The following is a 24,053-nucleotide window of genomic DNA, read 5'->3' as shown; positions in this document are numbered from 1 at the left end:
AAGTTATAGGTGCCAAATATACCTACTGATAACAGTGCCAGATCACAATAATGCTCATGCCAGGAATCATCAGGGAGTCCTATCAAATAATGGAAATAGAAACACAAATTCCCTAACTATGAACTCATCAGACTACTCTACAGCCTGTTTCTAAAAGCTGGACCAGTATTAGCAGTCATTGCTCTCAGACAGGAGGAAGCTACAGAGCAGAGTGTTAAATACAACAACAGGAGACAAAAAGCTCCTGGAAGGACTTTCTATACAACTTAAAGTCAATTTTGCTATAAACTACTAGGCCATCACAGAGTCCATTTTCTGCACAGTGAGCCACCTGCTCACACTGGTTTTCTGTTCACATCTCTCTCTTCCATCATTCTCAAAAATCCCTCTTTCCTTCTCCTTCATTTAAACAAAGGCATCATACAGTTTGTCCTGTATTCCTTCCAATGTGTTGGACACTGAGTACCCCTTCACATTACTCATCTTCCATCTGTTGAGAAGGAAGATCTTTCAGGGTGTAAACATATTAATCTTAGCTTGAAGAATGTGCAGAGACAAGATAGCAGCATTCCTACAATGGAAGCGTCAACAGCACTTTTCATCAGTTCTTTGATCTGAGGACAAATTGCAGGTGTATACAGCACTGGCTGTGCTAAAAAGACAAGGGAAGACTCTGTGCTGCTGTTATGTTTTTGTTCCCCTTCTGCTTCTTTAGCTCTCACAAATTACAGGACTTGGCCCATTTATGCCTAGACAATTTCCTTTTAAAATCCTGACTTAAGAATAGCCATACTGACATACTAACAGGCTTGAACAGTGCATTACAATTATATACAGCCAGCAGTACAGCACACCCCAGCTGAGCACAGCTGCTGACTCCTCACCTTGACACACAAGCCCTGCTTCCACAGGGGCACAGGGACACATAGGGACGTGCAGAGTAGTAAGAGAGGTTTCTGCACACTCTCTGCACAGTGTGAGTGCGCACCACACTAAATGATGCCCTCATAAAGAATGCAATGTTTTGAAATGGAATCAGGCTGAACAAATAACCAGAGATCTTTGAAGTGAAATCTATAATTGGCAGCTCTTTCTCCTGTGATAACACAAGGCCAGCATTACTGAGGCTGTTCTTACAACAGCACCCCTGACAGCTCACCTGCTGGGACACAGTGAGATGCACTGAATGAGGCTGTAGCAATCCTAAGCATCCTAAGAAGTGGCTACCCTGGCCTGGAAGTGGGAGGCAGCTAGTAAGACCCATTTGTCATCTCTGTCAGCAGGATTCATCCTGAGCCTTGGGGGCAAGCTGACTTTGCTTTTCCTTATCAGAGGCCACAAAGCAATGTAGCAGCAATAACTGTTCTTTGGGACAGATATCTCAGCTGTGCAAATAATCTTGATGTCAAGAGAGATATGATGTCCACCTCCTAGATTTGCACAGCAGCAAGTCTGTTCTGGTCCAATAGGGGAATATTTGGATTTGAACAACAGATTTCTCTTTAAGAAGGTGGACTGTGAAAGGGTACACAGAAAACTCTTTGGAAGCAGGAGAGCTGTACTGAGGTTCCAGCCCAGCTGGCCTTGCAAGCTGGCACTGTGTCCTGACTGCTGTGGAACACTGCTGTCCAACACTTCTCCCCAGCAGCGATCCTACTTTAAAAATTAGCTTATTGCAAGAAAGAAGAACACAATTAAAAAAAAAAATCATGCTCACCTGGTGAGGTTTGCTTAATTACACGTACTATCTGTTCATTTCTGGGATCCAAGTAGCTCATCTTACTGATGTACTCCAGGGCTGCCTCAATACTTCTGCTCCCTGTCTGCTTCAGTGCCCGGACAGCCATCTCCTGCAAAGCACACAAGAACTGAATCATGTTGTGACAAAACCCAAGCACTGCAAGCTGAAGAGCAGTAAGTGTTCTTACATTAATAGGAGCATTTTAAACATCAGATCACAGCTGCCTGAAGCCAAATGGACTCATATTTTGAAAGCATTTACATGCCTTACACAACTCAAAAATCATAAGAAGAAAATAACAAAACATACAACCTACCCAGATTCTAGCAATTAAAGAAGCACCAAATTAAAATGTGTATTTCAAGAGCCCTTAAAACAATCTTTATTGTTTTCCATATCAATATGATATGGAAAAGCCAGCATAATTTCACACTGGATGTGATGTGATGTCATGTGATGTCATGTCATGAAAATTTAGCTGTTAGTATTTGAGAGCATGTCTCTTAGTCACACCTGAACACAGTAAAAACTTTATCCTTTCACAAATACCACAAATAAGCTAATTAGGCAGGGGTTGATTTCTGCTCACTAGAGTCCACAGGGAAGAAAAATTGCTGTTTTCAGTACAGCTGGGACGTCATCCACTATTTGTTTGGAAAATGACTGGGCATCCCAAACTGAAAGCTACACTGTCAGTCTTTTTAGCTGTATTTTATTAACAACTATGGTTAGCAGTAGTTGCTGCTGCTAACAACTAACAACAACTACTGCTACTTGTTGCTAGCAGTAGTTGTTGCTACAGCTCCTAGCAGTTTGTTTGTACTTGTACTTGTAGCTCGGGTATATTAAACACCTTTCAATGACTCAAGCACCATGCGGTTGCAAAGCAAAATTCACAAATCCTCATGAGGCTCCATGGTGTTTTCTGAAATGAAGGAGAAGTTGAAATCCAGAGCTTTAATGTCGAATTTCACTCACAGAACTTCACCCATCAAAAAGCTGGATACCGACTCAAAAGTAGTTGCTGAGCATCTTTCTACAATCACCTCCAAAGGCAATTCATAAAATAGGTGTAAGAGGAGATAAACCCTAGTGACTTAGTGACGTGATAAGAGGACTAACTTGAACTAAACTCCCAGTTCTTAGACAGCTGATCCCGAAAGAAATGAATGCTACCACCAAGGGTTTGCCTGCAAATGTCAGTATCCTATTCTCTTGCCACTTTATTACTATTTTTAGGGGAATTCTGTCATGACAACCTGCCCACCGAGCACTGAATCAGAGGGAGGTCGTGCATTCCTGGCTTGGCTGCCCGGTTGCAGATGTGGAGCTGGGTTGGCACTGGAGCATGGCTCTCCCAAGGGTCAGTTCTGGGCTCTGGCTGGCAGTCAGGAATCCAGCTGGAGCAAAGGGCAGCTTTGCTGCTCTGTACACGTCAAATAACCGCTAATTGTTTACTCAGCAAGGGAGGCTCATCTCAGATGACACCAATTCACACTTAGCACAGAGCCACTTGCTGGCACTTGGCATCTTGTTTTGCTTTACTCAGACCCCTCCTACTGCCCCCAAAAGGGCAGCAGTTCCTTCATTAGTCAGAGGTTCTGCTTGTGGAATAGCTATAGCAAGCTGAATATTTTTCATACAATTTATGACTCATAATTCATCAAAAGGCAATAGTTGGTTTCACATTTCCTATAGCTGAAATACTTCACTGGCATCAACATATTACTAAGGACAATTTTAAATCATGAGAAAAATATTATGTATGAAGGAAAGAATTTCCCACAATGTTTTTTCCTCTTTCTTTTTTTCTTCTTGTGGATACATTTCTAAAGTATTAGCAAATGCGCATCTTAGTGCTCACCATTCTCATCATCCAGGGACACTGGGCTTTACAGCCCTGTTCCACATGGCTGCTAACATACTCTGTCCCATTTACAGCAGCTGGATCTAGCCTTAGGTCACAAGTCTAAGTTTCCTAAATTAAATGTTCTCTATAAGCACATTTGGGCTGGTTTGGATGTTGGGTAACAATTGTATTAATGATTAATAAAACAGCCCACATGGTCCATTTCTCCCTCTCTGATCTGTGCTGGCTGTATATAATTCAAAGGGGCTAAAATAGGAGAAATGTTATAATCTCTGAAAGCATACTGTAACTTTTTCCTCTTTTGCCATTGTCTGTGTCTGAAAAGCAAAAGTAAAAACAGCACTGGTCTTCCTGAAACTGCATGTTCTACCTTCAGCACAGCTTTAGGAGACTCATATTTAAAGTTCAGCGGGAATGATGTGATGGAACAGGCACAACACATTCCACCGAGCACAGCTGGATAACCTAAGAGGCCAGCAAGAGCTTGGGACCAAGAGCAGGTGTGTCAGGGGCAATCTCACCCTTGCAAGGCCCCAGTGCAACAGCAGCCCTGTGCTCCAGCTCCCCACTTTCACTAGGTCAGCTCCCACCCTCCAAAGGGTTTCCTCCTGACACACCCTGTTTGCTCAGCATTTACATTACTGCTGGAGAAAATATAAGTAGGGAAAACATGAAGTAAGGAAAGGTAACAAAAGGAAAAATGTTTTCCTCAGAGGCAAATCACAGATAATCACATTTCTCCACCCAGGAGATAAATCCCTCTAGGGCATGTGATACTCAAGGAGAGTGGAGGACAACAAGAAGGCCCAGCAGTGTTGCAGCTGGCATTTGTCCTCTTCTGCATCATCCTTCCTATTGCCACTGTCCATGCCCACAGCTCTCTTCTCTCTGGCAGTCACCTGAAAAGAGCTCCATTACCCCCAGCACCTTTTCCTTAGGGACAGAAGACATGCTGATGTGTGGCTGAGGATCAGAGAGTGTGCTCTGAGGTGGCTGCTGGCTCCTGAGGCACGGGGGCCTTCTCCTTTCTATGTGCAACACAGGGATGAGCTCTGAGAGCAAGGGAGCATGGCTGGCATGAGGCAGCAAAGGGCTGGCCTCCAGGAGCCTGCTGAAGGGGAACTTGGCTCCCTGCTGGCTGCTGGGGCTGGGGCCTGGGCTGCATTTGCCAGAAATCAATATATGGACCGTTTTGAATTTGAGGAAAAAGGGCAGAAGATGAATTAAACAATTAAACTCGTTGGAAAGCAGAGGCTTAAGTGAGATGGAGAGTGTTTGTGAGAAGCAGCAGAATGGCTCAAAAAGGGGGGAAATCAATGCCAAAATCTTGCAAATCAATACATAGACCGTGGAAGGGCTGAGGAAATGAGGACAGACACTGGGTGAGGATAAAAGTGCCCAGTTAGAGTGACACAGATGGAGCTGTCTTGATTTTATACCACTGGAAGGTAAGTACACTTCAGAAAGAGAAGGGAAAAAAAGGAACCAGAAATGAGCCAGGGGGAAAAAAGCCACTTGGAGCTGCAGCCAACTCCAAAACACTCAAGTAGGCACAGGACCAAATCCAGCTTCCACTGAGGTCAACAAAGATTTCCATTAACTGCAAGGTACACTGCATCGGGCCCTCTGCTTCAGATTGTTTCCCTTTCACGAGGCCAAGCGCTGTCATCCCAGCATGGGTTGAGAAACCTGGCTGCTGCCTGGGCTCTGCTGCCCCACAGCAGCTGCCAGGCCCACGGAGAAACAGCAGCCCCTGGCAGTGTGCGCAGAAACCACAAGAGAACAGAGTGCTCCCAGCCCCAGCTCACTCTCTATTCCCTTTGGAGGCTTCAAACTTCTCTCCATGCAGGGCTTTTATGCACCTTTTTGCTTCCAGACATCACTAACTATTGATAAAAAAATCAACCAGAATAAGTAAAGGTGAAGAGCTACAGGGGGAAAAATGCACATTTACGATTAACTCTACCAAAGCTGTAATTAATTGAACAGCTGCAATATTAAAATGAGGTTTCAGTGGTCAGCCATGGTTCTGGACAGATCTAGTGGAAAACCAAAGTCAGGCCATGAACCACAAAACAGACTGAGGAAATTGCAGTATCCCAAATTTGTGGACTCAAATAAAAAAAGAGGAGGGTGGAGTTTCCCAGCTTATTCCTACAGTGGGCTACCTAAACCTGACTGCTGCATGGTCCACATGCTCTCTGTTATTTCCCCAGTCTTACACTGGTAGATGGCAGCCTTCCAACAGATTTCAAGATTTTGCTGGAAGGGAGGCCACCTTTGAGCTCAGATGCTCAATAGGAGAAATCCTTGTTTGATGGTAAACAGATATTTGGATTTGTGCACATACAGACTTCATCTCACTCTGTGCTCTGCAGGCAGTGTGAAAGGCTTTCCCCATTTTACCCTCCTGCCTGGCTGCACTCCACCAGCATTGGCAGAGGTTTGCGTTCTTGCTGTACTACAGGGTTGTCCAGCAACATTTTTCATTCAGAAAGCTCCTCGTTGCCAAGATTATTTATCATCCAAGTGAAGATTGCACAAGAGGTTACAATAAGTAAGACTTTTTCCCAAGAACATTGTGTCTGAAGGAGACAATAGGTCCTCCAAAATTTGGCAAGGGTAATTAATTGCTAGCAACAACAAAAATTAATTACTTGCTTTCCATTCACCAAGAAGGATGGCTGACAGATGCAGGAAACAGATACAGGTTCCCTGCAAAATGAAAAAAAATAAAGCTCATGCCAAAAGAGATGATCCAGCATTGATTACAAGCCTTTCTGCGATAGCCCCCCATTGCAGGATTTTTCATTCATGATTTTAAACATGCAAAACCCAAGCAGTTCAGGAAACAATGTGTACAATGTACTCTATCAGAACTGCGGCAGCCCCACAGAACACAGAAACCTATTTTGCAATATTCTCTCTCTGTAATTATTCTCCAGTTGGACACTTCATCCAATTTTGTACTCGACTTTTGTTTTGCCTGTTTTCAGGTTGCTAACATCAGGGGCTAAATTTTGCACATAAATTCCCATGCCTACCATAACCTTGATTAACATATTCTAGCTACATAATTAAGATATTATCCTGAGTGTCATTAGTGCTTTTCAGTTTCAGTGCATCAGAAAAGCAGGAGGAAATTAGCAGAGGCAGAAACCTACTGAGTGCTGCAGCACTGCTTAGTCCATTCTGAAACGATGTGATCCATTCAGAAACTAATGGATATCTGCCCCATGATTAGTCAGGGCTGTTTTCTGCCCCAGCTGCTCCTGTTACAAACTCCTCCAAGCTATCCTGCTTAGGCAATGATAAACCTCCCTCCCAAACTAAATTATGCAGGGTCACTTTACTGCCTCTGATTTTAATTTGGATTGTCTTTTCACAGCAGTTCTGCTGTTACCTACAAAGTGAGCCCCCTTCATCCTAAGGGATTTTCACAGCTTGGCCTCCAGGGCTGAATTTGTGTTCTTCTGTTAAATGGGAATTTCGTTCCCTTTATTGGTGTAGTAGCCCATCTCTGTATCAAGAAAGCTCAGACAGGGACATGATTTTGATAAGAGGTGGGTACCCCATTCTTGATGACATGCCAACAGTGGTGGAAGAGCCAGCCTTGTGGTAAAGTCACTTGGGGCTTCAATCCTGGCTTTTAGCCCTTACAGCATTTCTACCTTTTGTGCTCCTGAATTATTTTTAATTCTGATAACACTCCAGCTCTGAAGGTCATCCATTCTTTTGGCTGGATGTTTTAGCTCTGCTTTGCATTGACTATGCATTCCCACCTCACATTGTCAGTGCTTCCTTCCTTCTTTTTTTTCCCCTCATACCAGGCTTACCAGGGGTTAAAGTATGCAGAAGAGACACACTGTAGTACATAAAATTAGGCAGACAGAAAAAGAATATAGACACCTCACAAAATGTAAGACTCACTAAATTAAATCACAGCAACACAGGAAAAAAAATACATGACTGTGAATTAGGAATGGGGAATTGCAGGTAAGGAACAACTTTAACCAGATGTTTTTTATACACATTTTCAAGGGATATTTGCAGAACTAACAAAGGGAGTATGTGCAAAAGACAGAGGGAGGATTTTATAAATGATACAGTGCTCTAGTAAAGGCCCTATCATAAGAAAAACAAATAAAAATAAATCTAATGTGACAGTCATTGCCATGCCACTGCTCATTCTGTTTGCCTTCCAACACTTTCAGTCTTTATTTAGCCAGTCACCTACAGAAGACTGGTATATTTACTACTCTGTTTGTACAGCACCCAGTACAATGGGGTCCTGTTATTGTGTTTATGGCAGCAGGATAACTTACTATTAAAATAAGGTAATTAAATCCAGTCCAAAATATACAACTTGGAGTATTAGGCAAAAAGATGGTGGAGGGTGGAAGTGTCAGTTCTACTGGGTCCCAGCACAGAAACCCTTGTATCATGATCACCACAAACCAACTGTTAAAGGAATTGCCCTAATCCTCAAAGCCACAGAATATGACACATCCCACAGAATCACTACAGTTGCAAAAGACTTCCACTCAGTCCAGCTTTCGACCAAACATCACCACATCAACTAGACCCAGCGATGGTGACTCCACCACCTCCCTGGGCAGTCCACTCCAATGCTTAATTACCCTTTCTGTGAATAAATTCTTCCTGATGTCACTTACTTTTTCACTCACAAAATTCTTGGTGATTAAAGTGTTTCTAATATCCTTTAGGATTTAAAACAACTCTGGATGGTTAAAAATCAAACAAATGAACCAGACAAGTGATACCAACATTTGAAATGGATCATTTTAGATTTTGTATTTTATTAGCCCTAGAGTGAATAGAAAGTTCTTTCACAAGTATCACAGAGAAGACTTTTCTACTGTTTTTTCCCAGCTGCTTCTCCTTAAGTTGATGACTAACCAAAACTATTTATGTTCTTCCAAGACAAGAAAAAAATGCTATATAGATTTAGCAGCAGGATAACAGCTACCATAACACCTTCACCATCTTATAAAGGATAAGAGAGAAAAAAACCAGAGCTGGGAACAGCAACTGGAAATATGACATAACTTCTCGTCAGATGTCTCAAAAGATACCAGTTACATCAAAATACTTTTTAACAGTATGCAACTTATACTTCCTAGCAGCATAGAACTAATTTTATTTTTTTTCCTGGTATTAGTTTGTTTTTTTAATTAAGTCTGTATATTCCACTCCCCCACCACAGCTCATTACAAGACACACTGTGTTTGGCCATGGGCATTTCACAGGGGACACCTCCCATTTTATACTACAGTCCTTGTGCTCCACGAGTTGTTCAAATACAGCTCTTCCCCTGAAAAGGAGAGATATGAACTTCAGGCTATAAGCCAATCCACAGTCCCAAAGTTAAGACATTTGGAAATAAACCAAGCACGGCTGCTCAACATATTTCCAAACAAATGCCTGTAAAATGAACAAAGTATTTATAACAAGGCATCTCCAGAAAATGAGTGCATATGTAAACACTTCAAGAAGCTCTGATGAACTATTCAAGAGATGCAATCTGTTTAAAGAGAAAACATACGTGCACTGCTATGTCCATTTTCAAATCCAACCAGAAAATTTCATCAAACAACTCCTGTTGATGCCCCAGAGAGTGTGTGTATGTACTGACACACATACAGGTATTACATAATGTCTGCACATCTGTATAAATTATTTCCTTTAAAATTATCTAATTTCAAGTGAGCTCCCTAAAAGCAATATGTAAAAAAAAAGAAGACTCTTATTTGTGTCACCACTCTGATAAAACAAGTAATTCAATTATATTTGCATATACATTTATTGGACCATTTCTGGAAGCACAACAGGCACTCTGGAGAAGATTTGGAAAAGGGGAGGTTGGAGGAAGCTGGAAGAGGTCCTGCTCCGGGCAACAAAGCTGCACTCTGCACAAAGCTCAAGTGCCATGAAAGAATAAACAGGCAAGGAAAGAGAGACCACAACATTAGGAACAATAATAAAGGGAGTGAAAATAACTAAGACCCACCACGAACACCACAAATACCACTTTTCTTTTCTTCCTTTCTTTCAAGTAGTCTGGAAAGGAAAACCAGACCTGAGCTGCTCTCTTCCAGCCAGGACACAGGCGTGAGAGGAAGAGGAGCAGGGTGGAGAGAGGAAGGAGAGCAGGGTGCAGAGAGCTTGATCATAGAGGCAACTTAATAGATAGACCTGAGGAGCACTGACAAATAACCTGTTCTCCCTGTCCACACCAGCCTTGGAAAAAGCACATTTGTGTCTGAAAAGCTGATGGCCCAAGCCCTCTATTCCCAGATATTTGGTGAAAGGAGTGATACTGTAAACTTAATACAAGATCTGTGGTAATTTGCTGCCTACCTCAAAGGCTGTAATGCCCCTTTCTGAAGGCTCCTGCTTGCTCCCCCAGCGTTTCAAAGAGCACACACTCCTGATTTAACAATCATACTTGGCTAACAGTAATAGGCAATATTAGTAGTTCCCTGAGTACAGAAAATTCCCCTTCTGGAAAACACACTGCTTCAGATCCCACATCAGCAGAGAGTTGTAAGGAGCGAGCACACAGCATTCCATTTTGAACACATGTAGTACTTGAGAACTATCTATATTCCAAAACTCACATGGATCAGGTTCACATTAATGATAGAATACAGGAGGGGGGAAAAAGTGCATTTGTACATCTGCTGTGCTCGAATTATCCCCTAAATGCACAAAATCCTTTCTACCATGATGGCACCCTGAAGCCTTCTGCATTGGGCTGAGCTCTACACAGATGCAAGAGAACAATCCTATTTTGAAATGGATTTCTAATTTAAAACAGAGCAAACAATTGTATATAGAGCCATAACTGTTCCTCATTACTCTTTAAGTATGCTCATTGGAGAGCTATTTAAACTATTTAGAGTTCAGGTCTAAGCAAATGACCCATGTCGGGTCCATCAACAGACAGAAAGTTGGACAAATCTCTCCCAACCCTTCCTTAGCACTGGAGCAGGAGCACTATTATGTGCTAATTCACAAACCTTACAGTGAGGGAAATCATGTTATAAGCAGCATTTACAAATTACTGCACTGGCAGGTTTACATTACAGAGCAGCGTGGAGGAGCTTTGCTTACTTCATGCGTGAGTGAATGCACATGCACACGCGTGCAGCTGTGTACGTATCTCCTTTCCAAAGATCCTATTTTACTTCCCTGAAAGCCTCTCACTTTGGTTACAGAAACAGAGAACTTCCCACCCTCTGGACACAGTTTGGTAGCAGTTTCAGCCTGGGCTCCAGTTGACTTCTGTCTGGCAGCCACTGTAGAGACCTGTAATCCATCACTCAGTGTTTCAGCCACATGCCTTGCATTAACCAGCGTGGCTTAAAAGCTTCTCCTGATCCCACAAGGCAAGGCACAGCACTATTCATCCACACCTTTAGTATTGCAAAGGTAAGGTACTTTCTACAACAGCTTTAAAACCCTGAGGAAAAGGAAACAGAGGGCAATTAGTAAACAAATTCAGGTATAAGCTCATGAATTGTCTCAAACCAAGCACCACTACAGTCTCTTGTAATGTTCACTGAAACCCCCTTCCAGGTTCCTGCTCACATTTTTAGTAATTTATGGGTGTGATTGCACTCATCATCCCCTTTTCATACCAAGCCAAGCACTGGGCAAACTCTGAGGCTTACAACTAACTCAAAGAACAAGAGTTATCTACCTGGTATTCCAAAGCAAATCCTTTCTACATAGCACAGAAGTCTAAGCTGGTGGAGAGTATTTTACTAAGCCTCTCAATTTGAATTTGCATTACTAAAGTGTTGAATGCCACACCTCTCATCTCCCTATTTTCTACTTTCTTTATCCAGCAGTAAAGCAGCTGAGCTGGTGTAAAGAGAAGCAAACAACCATGTCAGCAGCAGCCCTGAGCAGCAGAGTTTGCCAAAAGCTAATAGCAGACAACATCAGGTGTTACAGACTTTTTAACTAGGAGGAAGGTATGCATGGGGCAAGAATCTTCAAATTCTTGGTTCAAAAACCCCATCACCATTTGGTTTGAAATTTTCCTCTGAATTGGCATGATTTACATCCAGAAAGCAACAATGAATCCAGAAACTCAATTTAAAGAGAATTCAGCTTGAAAAGACAAGACCAGTAACACACACAGGAAGTATTTTATTAACACTTCTTCATAAAGCACATTGAAGTAATTAGCAGAGCAGGAAAGGCGCTGTGCATGTCACCAATGCAATCAGAAAGTTTTCCTACCCAAGAGAATGGGTAGACTTCAGCCAGATTATTTCCTCCACTTTTGCCCTTGTCTGACTCAGCCCAACGAAACATGCAAATTCAGCCAAGAGTGCTGATATTAATACCAATGTAAGTACTAATTTGAGGGTATTAATAACACTGCAGCACCCAGTAAAGAACCTATACAAGTTACTGGAAAAAAAAATCATAACAAGCTGCCTTCAGGAGTTTATTGATTCCACTGGAATCTCACAAACTCTCAACACACATAGAACATAGCAAAGAGCCTTGCTCAGAAGGCATCTTCAAAGTTGAGGCAGAATTGAGCCCAGCCTCGAGGGAAAGGTGCAGCACACACCAGAACAACACTGTTGTTTCCAGAAGGGTGCTCCAGGACAGCTTCACTGCCAGTCATGTGCCAGGATCCTCATGTATGAAATCTGGCCATGAATAAGAAATGAACCTCCTAGTCTGCACTCTGGGAGCCCAAATGAGGGTCCCGACACTCAAGGTGTGCAATCTTAAAAGATAAAAACCAAAACCCCACCTGTTCCTGATGCAATGCATTTTAAATGACTAAATACATTAAGATAGCAAATTCCTGCAAAAGCAACACCTTGCTTGCAAAAGCCAGCTGTCATTTAAGTCTACTCTTGGAATTGGGTTCTTTCATGTTCTTTCTCTCAAGCGGGATATTTTGTGGTATTTTTTTTGTATTTACTTTTGGATATTTTGTGCAATTACACTTATTAGCAACTAGGGCATATTTGCTGCAAGATCAGCAGGCAATCCATGCCCTCCTCTAGACCTCCTTTTCATATCCTGAGCTGCGAGAATGGTGGCATGACCCCTTCCTGCTAGCACACGTATCTCCCCCTCTTTTCTCTTTTCTTCTCTGCTTTTTTTTTTTCTTCTTGTCACAGACAGCAGTTTCTTACTCTATCAGGGTGAGTAAATCAAGCTGGATAGAACAGCAGTTCAATGAAGGTTTCATGATGAGCTTATTCCTCTTCATTAGCAGCAAGTGATGTGTTTGCTAATTTTATTGCTCACGCATTAGCAAAACCACGTTTGGCTGGCATTACATTTACAATATGCTATTTGTGTATTAAAGCATTTCTTTTCAGTGGCCACAGACACCAAGATGAGGGCTTCCTATTGCTTTTCTTTATACTAAAAAGATACATATCTATTGAGTTATGTAGAAAACAGGATTTTCACAGATATTCACAGACTTTACAAATTATTTTTAGACACATTGGATATGAGGAACTTGTAAACAGGATATTTAGACTCAGCAAGATGAGTTAGGAAGTTTGCTGTCCAGGAATAAAGCCCCAAAGCATACAAAAGAATTGTGTCAAAGACTGGAAATTGTTTTTGTGCTGCCAGAGACAGTTGTTAACCACAAAGTTACATAGTGCTACAAATTTGCAATGCAGCAGTACTTTTATGGCATTTCTCCATATTCAACTCTACACATTTTGTGTACCTCTTCAATTTTGTACCTCTTCCTGTTAACAGTGCCTCTGCCATTTTTAATGAGCGCTACCTACTTAAGGCATTACAAATTTTCTTTTAATTCAAACGATTTTAACATTTAAAGAGTGATATTCCTCTACTTGCTTTTTCTTGCAGGTGGTTTGTTCAGTTTTAAACCATTAGAACTTTGAAGCATTGTTTTAAAGCCTCCAAGGCAAGGAAAATTCAGGTGAAGGCAGCAAACTTAAACTGTCTGTTGATACTCAAGGTCAAGTACTAACAATTTTTCCAACAAGGTTCCAGAGTACTCTTGATATGGCCTTTAGAAGTTTATGAGAGTTTGGCTCCCCTACTTTTTCTTTGGGGAGTACTTTAAAAGAACTTCTAAAACCTCTAGGATACCTGGCTGGAATGCATTACCAGTGAACTGTTCTCTCCTTTGAGGATTTGTACCACAATGGGAACCCAACAGACAGCAAGCAGTAATGCAGAGTCTAAAATAAAGAATAGATCTAAGAAACACAGCTCTGCTGTGAGACAAATGAAGGCTACTTTCTCTCTCAGCCTCCCAGTGCAACACAGCACACCTCACGTGACTGAAGCAACATCTGTGTTTTATCTTGAGATAGGATTCCTAATATTTTTCTGTAGAGACACTTACACACACACAGAACCCAAGTGCTGTGCAAGGCAACTTGCCCTATATTTATTGTTCAGAATAGGAAGAGGGAAAACTTGTACATAAAATACTATTTTAAAAAATTTTCTTGGCATTTTGAATTTCATGTGTTAATTGTAATGCTATCTTTCTTTTTTTCCCCCCAAATTCTCATTCAAAAACATAAAAAGGCATTCGTTCAGTTTTTAACATTTTAAAATCAATATGCTCAATCCAGTAATGCAATATACACTGCAGCTCTAGGGATCTCATTAGACATTTTCCAGAAGTCTCCATGCAGCTCTTGACTAAGTTTCATTAACTCTATAAAATATATATATATATAACTACAGCTTCAAAAAGTAAGAACTGTTAAACAGCACTGACTGGCATTTAATGATTTTCAAGGCTACAAAAATATCTCTTTGTACTAAACGCCTCATATGACTCAAAGTTACCGCAGCTTTCTGCAGTTGCAAGACAAAACTCTCAAATCTACCAATGCTAGAGGCAAAAAAAGAAAAAAAGAAAGAAAAAAAGAACCCCTCAGTCAGATAAAATATCTTAAGGTCCGGCTTTTTACATGTAAAGCAGCCGCAGCAAAATTATTCACATTCCTAGCACATAGCTGACCAGGACAAGATTCCACAGAGAGGTAAACAATTCCCCCAAGAGAGCAGCTGCATCTTCTTCAGACTGGGAGCTACAGGGGGGGAGGGAGAAATGCCCACTGAGGTCCCCAAAAGTGGTGAGAAACATGAAGAAAAGACTTCTTCTGCTCGGTGATAATGCTTCACTCCACTGCTCCTTTACTGAGCTCCATGAGAATAGAGAAGTGTTGAAATAAGTAAACAAACAAACAAATAAATAAATAAATTGAAGCCAGTTAGTAACACAGGCTTTAATTAGTGTCCTAGAAGAACATTGTAAGCAGGAATCCAAGTCCATTTCAACACAGAAGAGTAGGGGATAGATATTAGATAGTGTTGAACAGAATGGAAAGGAACTGAAACAGCTAAGGCATCCAGCTTTGCTTTTATTGTGCAAATATTTTCAAAAGTACACATGACAGTATAAAACTATCTCTTTCTAGGTTTCCACATTATCCCTGAAATTGTCCTTTTTCAAATTGTTTCTTTTTCTTTAACAGTATCTTTACTCAGTTCACCTCACTGTTACTTCTGATGGCTACCAGCCAAGTGGCACACTTCAATAGCCAAGACACACATGAAGAAGCATCTTTGATGAAGAAGCATCTTTCTCACCGTGCTCCATTTACATGCAAAAACTGTGAGATGTATTTTGGCTTGTTGTAAGAAAATAAATCCTCTGGGAAGATTCTCCTCAATGCCATCTCCTTTCTCAGAAACCTGCCATGAGCCATCGATGAAATCAGCAGAGCAATGTAGAAAACAACCACATCACTACATTTAGCATTCGTAACTCACTGTTCACATATCTGTTCCAGCTGCAAGTGTGTTGGCAGAAAACTCTTTCTGTCTTGTCCCTGGCTGCCTGTCACTTCTCCCTGTGCCCAACTATCCGCTGCTTCCCTCTTGCCTGACCACACTTGCCACCAGAGCCAGCTGGGTTAGCACAGAGCAGTGATCCAGCTGTTGAAGCATTTTGCCCCATGACAGCTAGGGTTAACTCCAGCAGCAGCTCAGCTGCGGCAGTAAGACCTCACCAGAAGAGCAGAGGAAGAGTAAGATAACACAGCATGGAGCAGATGGGCCTCCCTGGAGCACAGCTGGAAGGAGGAGAGCATGTGAGTGCAAGGCTGAGCTTTCCCTCGGCATTTCCCCTGATGGTGGCTGACAGCCAAGGCAGCTGCCACCACTCTCTACTTCTCTGCTGCTTTCTGTGCCTCCCCCTGTCATACCCCTCAATTGTGCTCATGCCCCTCCCATCATCCCCAAAAACTTATTTTTAACCTGGATCACTTCTCTGGTCTGTCACTGCTCAGCTCCACAAACACTGTGCTGGCACAGCTCACAAGAAGGAACTGGGGAGAAGCAAGAGGGAACATGGGTGGCTCTGGCAGCAACAACAAAAGCTGCTCTCCTGGAAATCCAGCCCAGGAGTCTCCTCTACTTCCTTCACACCAGCCTGCAAACTTCCCAGGTGAAAGGAATATGCTTGTGATAGCTCAGATCATAAGGTTTGTTTGGTTTTGTTTTTTTCTTTTTGCCTCTGCACTGCATTCAGTGCTGTATTTTGTATGTTGGTATCATACTAAGTTTAACAAGCTAATCCCTCCCTTACTTGTGCAGTTATCACCTAATATTTCAAGGCAAAACTAGGACATTTTTCAAAAATACATTTGATCATTTAAAAAGATATAGCCAAGGGGAAACAGTCTTACATGACAGGCTATAAATCAACATGTTAGAGGAGTAATTTTAAACCACAGAAGAAGGAAAAGCATCTCACTGTATCAAGCCAATAAAAACCTTCTAACACTCTAAAATATATTGGACCTATTCCACAACAACTATATTTCTTATGAAAATACAGTATTTTCAACTCTAGAGAAGTCTGAACCTGATTAAACTGAAACAAAGGAGAGAGAGGAAAACAGAGCAGAGGACATGATTCTACTCACCTTCAAAACTGAAGTCTGAGGAGGGAGTTTGAGAAGGTTCAAACAGATATATTCTCTTGAATAAGTCACTTAGTGTTGACACATTTGCTTAGTAGTTCCCAGTAATGCTGGCAGGGGATCACTATTCCTCACCTCTCTCCTTCAAGCCTTTACTCAAACTTCTAGGAGACTCTTATTTTGCAATGCTTTCAACCTATATAATTTGATAGGAGAACTGCCAATTGTTTTTCATGCTTCATTACTACTATTAAGTTCAATACTTGGCCCCGTATCATTTTGATAAATGTTCACTGATGACACAAAGCTGGGAGAAGTGGCCAATACCCCAGAGGTCTGTGCAGCCCTTCAGAAGGACTTTGACAGGTTGGAGAGAAGGGCAGAGTGGAACTGTCTGGAATTCAACAAAGGCAAATGCAGAGTTCTACACCTGGGGAGGAATAACCCCAGGCACCAGCACAGGCTGGGGGTGACCTGCTGGAAAGCAGCTCTGTGGAGAAGGACCTGGGGGTCCTGGTGGGCACCAAGCTGTCCATGAGCCAGCAGTGTCCTCGTGGCCAAGAAGGCCAACAGGATCCTGGGATGAAGAGCAGTGCCAGCAGGTGAAGGGAGGAGATCCTGCTCTGGATGTCTCCTCTGCCCTGTGAAGCACATCGGGAATGCTGTGTCCAGGTCTGGGCTCCTCAGTACAAGAAAGACACAGAGCTCCAGGAGGGGGTCCAGCAGAGGGCTATGAGGATGATTATGGTAGAGAAGCATCTCTCCTGAGTACAGGCTGAGGGAGCTGGGCAGTTCGGCCTCAACAAGAGAAAACAGAGGGGACCTCAACAATGTATATAAATGTATAAAGGGAGGGTGTCAAGAGGATGGATCCAGGCTCTTCTCAGTGGTGCCAAGGAATAGGACAACAGGCAGAAACTGATGTACAGAAGTTCCACTTGAACATGAGGAGGAACTACTTCACTGTGTGGGTGACCGAGCACTGGAACAGATTCCCCAGAGAGGCTGGAGCCTCCCTCACTGGACGTACTCAAGGACCATCTGGACACAGTCCTGTGCCACGTGCTCTAGGATGGCCCTGCTTGAGCAGGGAAGTTGAACCAGATGACCCACTGTGGTCCCATCCAATGTAACCCATTCAGCAGTTCTGTGAAATTCTTATCATCATCATTGTTATTATTAGAGCCCATACTCAGCTGCACAAATACTATTTAAAGGCAGCAGTGTTTCTTCTAAGATCTTTAAGGGGGCAAAACATTAAGAAACAAAAAGAGATAAGCGATCACTTTCCTTCCTTGAGGAAACATATTCTTAAAACTGAGGTCTACAGCAAAACCACAATGAGCAATATTATTTTTGAGTATTTCAGCAGCAGAATGAAAACTGGCCCATGCTTCAGTGGGGTAACGAGCACAACACTACATGGCATGGGAGGGAGAATTAGTAAGGCAGAGTTTTGGAAACTAAGACTCAACAATGTGCAGTAGTGCACAGGTGAATGTCTTGATTTCTGCATGAAGTAAAAATAATTCAGTTTCTCTGCACCTGTTTGACAGAGCTGCCAAAGGTAAGGATGTATGCCTGGTTAGGCAATCAAATTTCAACTTCCTAAACTTGCCCTCAGAGAACTGGGTGGAGACAGTCCTCCTACTGATTGCTAATCTGCAAGCATGTTGCCAAGTACTGTTAAATATGTCCCTGCATCAGACCACACTGTAGGTTCATGGGAAGATCTGTGTTTGTATTCTTCAAACATGCCAAGCACAAAACAAATCTAAGCCTCCATGGTGATGATACATGGAGATGGTTCCCTGTATTTTGATGATCAGGTTCACTCTACACTGAGAGGTCATCTTAGGGTAGTTTCTACAGTTCCAGAGAAATGGTCTTTCCACAATTCCACTTGGGCTTCCAGCTGTGTGCACACTGCCTTGGACAGTGCTGTGAGATGCAGAATCACAGATGCAGTTACTCCTGAACAGCAGTGTTCAAGCAGTGCTTCCAAGGCCAACATCTGCTTCCTGTAACAGGCATTGTAACTGTCTATTCCTCTTCTCCAAGGCATCCATCAGCATTTAAAATTCTTGGCATTATGGTTAATTACTTTTAATCAAGCTCTGCAGTGTCTGCCACCACCTTCAGAGACTAACCAGAGGCCAATGACAGGCAGGCTCAGAAGTATGTGCATACATATATATATATATATATATAGACACATATACAAAACTATGTGTGAAAACCTGAATTCAGGCATGTTTTTCCACAAATGAAATGTGTAGGATTTATGTTTCAGAACATGCAATAGCTGAGGTTTTTGGAACTATCCAAAGTACTACCTTGCAAAAGAAAACAGTAATACAGCCATAGAAGTTCCATATGTAGCCCATTACTTGAGTGACTATAATGATTCTTATATATCAATTTTAATAGTCAATTTTTAGCTTGCAGCTTTTCTCTGCAAAAGTTTAGAGCCAGGAAACTAGAGCAGAAGTACCCTAAACTGTAATAATCTGACAGCCAAAATTTTAAATAGGATCTATGTGCTAAAAGCCAAATGAGCTTTCAGTGAGTATTACAATGCTCCCATCTAAGCAATCTCACTGCCAAGGGACTTTGCATTCTTTCCAACCTGAAATGTATGGACTGGGCCATCCCACCAGCTGACTACTCATGCCCTTTACTCCTGCCCTGAACATCAAGCCTTTTTTTCAGTCCAACCTCAAGGAGTCCTCTTGTAGAAAGTTAAATAAAAAGACAGTAAGAACGACAGAGTTCCCTATGCAAACAATAAAACCACTGAACATCATTATCCTTTCATCTTTTCTGCATTGCAGCCTTCTCACATTTCTACCCTAGAAAAATCAATCCAGCTTGTAATGTCTTCTGGGTAGAGACCTCATTTTTTACAGCAATGTTGCACCAAACAGCTTTACTCCAATGTCAGGGTGAAATGGTGGCTTTTTATTTGATTATCACTGCCGTGCAAATGTCAAATAGTAAAACTCTTGTTAGCCATTTACACTGGTAATACCATCCATACCACACTGAGGTTTTACCAGTTTCTAACATGCAGCTCATAAACCAAAGATCTTGTTCTGCTAGGAAAAGTATGATTTTTTTTTTTATAATGTCATTATAAATGCTTGGAAAATTCTGCGAACACTGACACCATAATTAAGAGAGGAAAGAAGGAAAATAGGTAAGCTACAAGTTACAAGAATATCTTGGCTGGTTATTATAACTGGTTATTCAGTCGTAATCTGAAATCCAAGTTACCAGTATTAAGGAGATTTGAACATCCCTCATTCAAGGCCAAAATCTGTGCCAAACCCTAAGTAAATGGTTTTAGCATGTGTGTGTACTGGTGAAACAGGAGGACTCTTTTATTGCTCAAAATAGGCAGCAAAACTCTGGCCCAATGAAATCACTACAAATCTTACAGCTGATTCCAGTGAGGGCAGAAATTCAGCTCAAGAATCTTCATATTCTAGCATAGTGGGGCTGGGGGTACCATCCCAGTCTACATGCATAGTGGATCTGAAATCCCAAACACATTCCTCTTCTTTCACACTACTTTTACAAAACTTCCTCATCTCAGTGCATTCTGCACAGTGGTGCTCAGAAAGCAGACAGGTTCTGAGCAGATTGTGCAGGCAAAAATTCACTTTTTGTCTTCTGACCCAAGCAACCAAAGTGGACCCCCTGTTGTTGCAGGTGGGGTCTGAGGCTGTTGTTGCAGGTGGGGTCTGAGGAAGGAGGACACTTACTCAGTAGCTGATGAAACTAAAAGGCCTTCCCCACCCCCCTGCAGCACTTCCTGCAATGCTCCATACACTAAAAGTCATATAACACTACAAGCTGGATCACAGCTCAGTGCATTCCACTGCACTTTGTCACGCTTCCCTGACCGATGCTATGCCAAAAATTACTAGCTTTAACAGTTCTCTGGTGAATAAAAGAGCTTTTGCAACTCTGAAACAGAACTGAGTTTTTAATTCATGTTAAATCTGCTTTTCTGTTCTGAAGGAACATTTTTAACACTGCCTGTAATTCCCCTTCTGTGCTCTTTTTACTTCTGTAGTGACTTTTGTGAAGCTAAAGGAAAAATTCAAGCTGACTAATTTTAAAAGCCTTAAAGAGATTTCTAGAATACGCCTGAAGGAAGCAAAAATATGACCTAGCAAAAGACAGAGATGAAAAAGATCCACATCACATTAATATAAATTTAGAAATACATGGCCATAAGATTCACAAGAAGGCTACCATAGACATCAAAATCCAAAGTACAGCTGCCAAGTGAGCACAGTCTTGGATCAATACAAGACTGCTCCTGCAAACATCTTCTACTCAGATACTCTTGCAGTATAGAACTATGCCCTAAGAAACTTTCCTTTGTAATCTTTTATGCAAAACTCATGCCTACAGTTACCAAAACAACCTGATTATGAGAAAACTGTAAAACAAACACGAGCACTTAACAGAATAAAATGCTCATTATGGCAATGCTTGACTCCTCTCCAAAATACCAGCATGATGCATGTGCACCCAAAAAAGGGATCCTGCCTCCCTCCAAGCCAGTTAACTTTGCTCAGCAGATCAAGAACTGTTGTCTGCTCCAGCCCATTTTTGGAACAGTGGGTTTCACTATCCAACCCCATCTCCGGGCTGACCTGGAAACATGCCTGCCCTGATTTCTCCTTGCATATGGAAACAATAAAGCTATTTTTACATGAAAAGCAAATCCTTTATTTTCTTAAAAACAAGAACAACCTTTGCAACAAGCACAGAAACCAGGCGTTTCAAGTACAGGAGGGTGTTACCTGAAAGTACAAAAAGCAATTAAGCCCTGTGGAACAGAGCATGTGGGCACAATGAGGGGTTAAGCATGACTTTAGACAGCAAGCAAACAAAAAACTCAAAAGAGGGTGGGAGGGAGGAATGCAAGGTAACCTGGAGCTCTTCAATTCAGAGATAAACTGAGAAGGTGGGGAAAGCACCTGTGCAGTGACCCCCGCTAGAGCCAGGAGCAGGCACACACTGGGGGCACTCTGGTGGGAACCCCACACTGTTCCCCCTGATGCGCAGGGAGCAGTTCAGGCTCAGGCTGCTGCTTCTCCCACCCTGCAGAATGGAAGAGAAGGGCTTTCCCAACACCTGAGCATGATCCTTTCAAGCCAGATATGCCAGTTAAAACAACCAGTTTACTATTAATGGTTGAGCTCAGCACTACCACCTTTGAGACCCAACTGCCATTGCCCCTCAAGTAAATGTCAAATATCATCTCTGCTCACACACCCAGTTCCTGCTTTTTAGCAGGAGCTTCATTCTTGTTATGCTTCCCATTGGCCCTCAGCATTGTCAGATATCACTCTCCTGTCAGAGTTTAAACCTCAACAGCAATACTTCCTCCTTCTATCCATCAGCTGCCATGATCTGTGAGTCAAAAAAAAAAAAGAAAAAAAAAAGAAAAAAGAAAAAAAGCCTCTTCTCAGACTGGGAAATCACAAATCTACTATGTGAATGTGGCAAAACAAACTAGCTCTCTGTTTAGGGGCAGGAGTTTCCCCAAATTCATAGGCTCAACAGTTTCTGTGCAAGGAGGGCTCCACTGGCATGACTCGTGTCTTTGTCTGAAGCTAGGCAATGGTCCTGCTTCTCTAAGTTCATGGGAGAGAGGAAGAGAAGGAAGTTAATGCATGGCAGAAACTAAAACAACTGGCCTGCTCCAGCTAGATGGAGATGCTGTGCTGGTGCTACAGCTGTTGCTATTTGCTGTGTGAAGACTGAGTTCATACTCCACTACACAGTGGTGAGCTTGGGAGCACAAACCCTCTGGCCCAAAGCAAAAAATAGTTCTTTGAAAAGAACCAAAAAATCCTGTTAGGCATGTAGTATTGCTATTTGCTCAGAATAGTGCTCCTGGAGGTGCTGAACACATAGCAGAACACTGTGACCTTCCCAGCAATCTGGGAGAAGGCAGCTCTGCCTGCAAAGCAGAGCTGTGTCCCAGACTCTCCCTCCTGAGCAGTGGTGTTCCAGGCACAGGGAACAACAGATTCTCCCTGGCAGCAAATCTGAGCACCCATCTCTGCCTGAGTGAGGAAGGAGCAGGGCCTGCAACAGCAAGTTCTCAACCTTCACCAGTTTCTAACACTTCAAAATCACAGAGAAGTTCCTGCAAAAATCTGTTGCAAATGATTTTACAGTATTACAAAGTAATACTGAAAAAATACTTTTTCTAGTTACTTTCATGTGGTTAAGAGCCCTGAAGGTTCACTTCTCAGCAAACAGAGAGATGAGGGGCGGGGGGAGGCACACCAACGCAAATGAAAATTCTTGTGGTTTGCTTTCAAATTTGTTGGCACTTTCCAGTAAGGTCCTCTTGCAGCATGGGCAGCTGGCGTGCCACGTGTGCTGGCTGACACTGAGACTTTTGCCAACTTGTAGATTCCTAGGCTCCAGGTCTTCAATTTGAACAATGCACCAGTAGCTTCTCTCCACTATTTGCACAATTGCAACACCACACAATTCACAGGTTTGTCATAAAACACCTTCCAGAAAGCACTCAATGGACATAGTGGTTGCATTAAAGACCATAATAAAAAGATTTTCTAAACAGAAGGGATGGCCAACATGCAAGAAATGACCACAGAAAGGAAGGAGATGGAAGTGAGTTTCCAGCATAGCAACAGCTGAAGAAAAATTCCACCCTGCTCCAGCACACAGCCAGCAGGTTGCTACCATGTCTGGGCAGCACAGACCACATGGGCAATCAGGGGATCATCTAAAATACAGAGATCATCTGAAATAGAATCAAACTGTGCTGCACAACCAGAAAAAAAAGGCTCCCCCAAGGTGTAATGCATATTGTTTGGAGCACTCATTTGGAGCCAGGACAAAACCAGCCCAATATGGAGTGATTTATCTTGATTCAAAGGTCTCTGTCTTTTGACCACAACTTTTTATATTTTTAATTGATACAACCAGATTTTTTTTTTTAATGGGGACACCCCACACAAATTAGTATTTCAAAGATTCCAATTACATTGATTGAATGGGATTTTATGCATCTTTATCAGCCTGACACCTGGCAGGATGGTGGAATGAACACAGCAACTGTGGCAATGCTGGAAGAAAAGCACGAATGGGACAGGTGGCTGGTTTAAGCATAGCCTATGAATCCCTGCCACTGAATGGAAGAAGAGATGCAGAAATGAAAACACACAGGGTGTGCTGGCAAAGTCACATTACAGTTGCATCTATAATTCTTTAACCTGTCACACCAAATTTTTTTATATTTAAGACTGAAGTCTATAAAAGTGCTATTCCTTAGTAGTTTGCAATTATTAAAAAAATAAATAAACTCATTTAGGGTATTCAGAGGCACATAGAGAAAGGCCCATAAGAGGTGTTGGATACTAGTCATTCAAACCAATGGAGCAGA

At 42.2% G+C, this 24,053-nt stretch overlaps 1 protein-coding gene across 1 annotated transcript in view; it reads right to left on the bottom strand.

The window, feature by feature from the left end:
• The window catches only part of LATS2 (large tumor suppressor kinase 2), a 48,673-nt gene that overhangs the window by 10,395 nt on the left and 14,225 nt on the right, over positions 1–24,053 (bottom strand). The window contains exon 3 of the mRNA XM_064717549.1: positions 1,718–1,850. Coding sequence (XP_064573619.1) covers positions 1,718–1,850 — 133 coding nt within the window. The remainder of the gene's footprint in view (positions 1–1,717; positions 1,851–24,053) is intronic.

This window comes from Zonotrichia leucophrys, chromosome 1 (genome assembly GCF_028769735.1).
Source record: "Zonotrichia leucophrys gambelii isolate GWCS_2022_RI chromosome 1, RI_Zleu_2.0, whole genome shotgun sequence".
Taxonomy (NCBI): domain Eukaryota; kingdom Metazoa; phylum Chordata; class Aves; order Passeriformes; family Passerellidae; genus Zonotrichia; species Zonotrichia leucophrys.
This window is presented reverse-complemented; position numbering and strand designations above follow the sequence as displayed.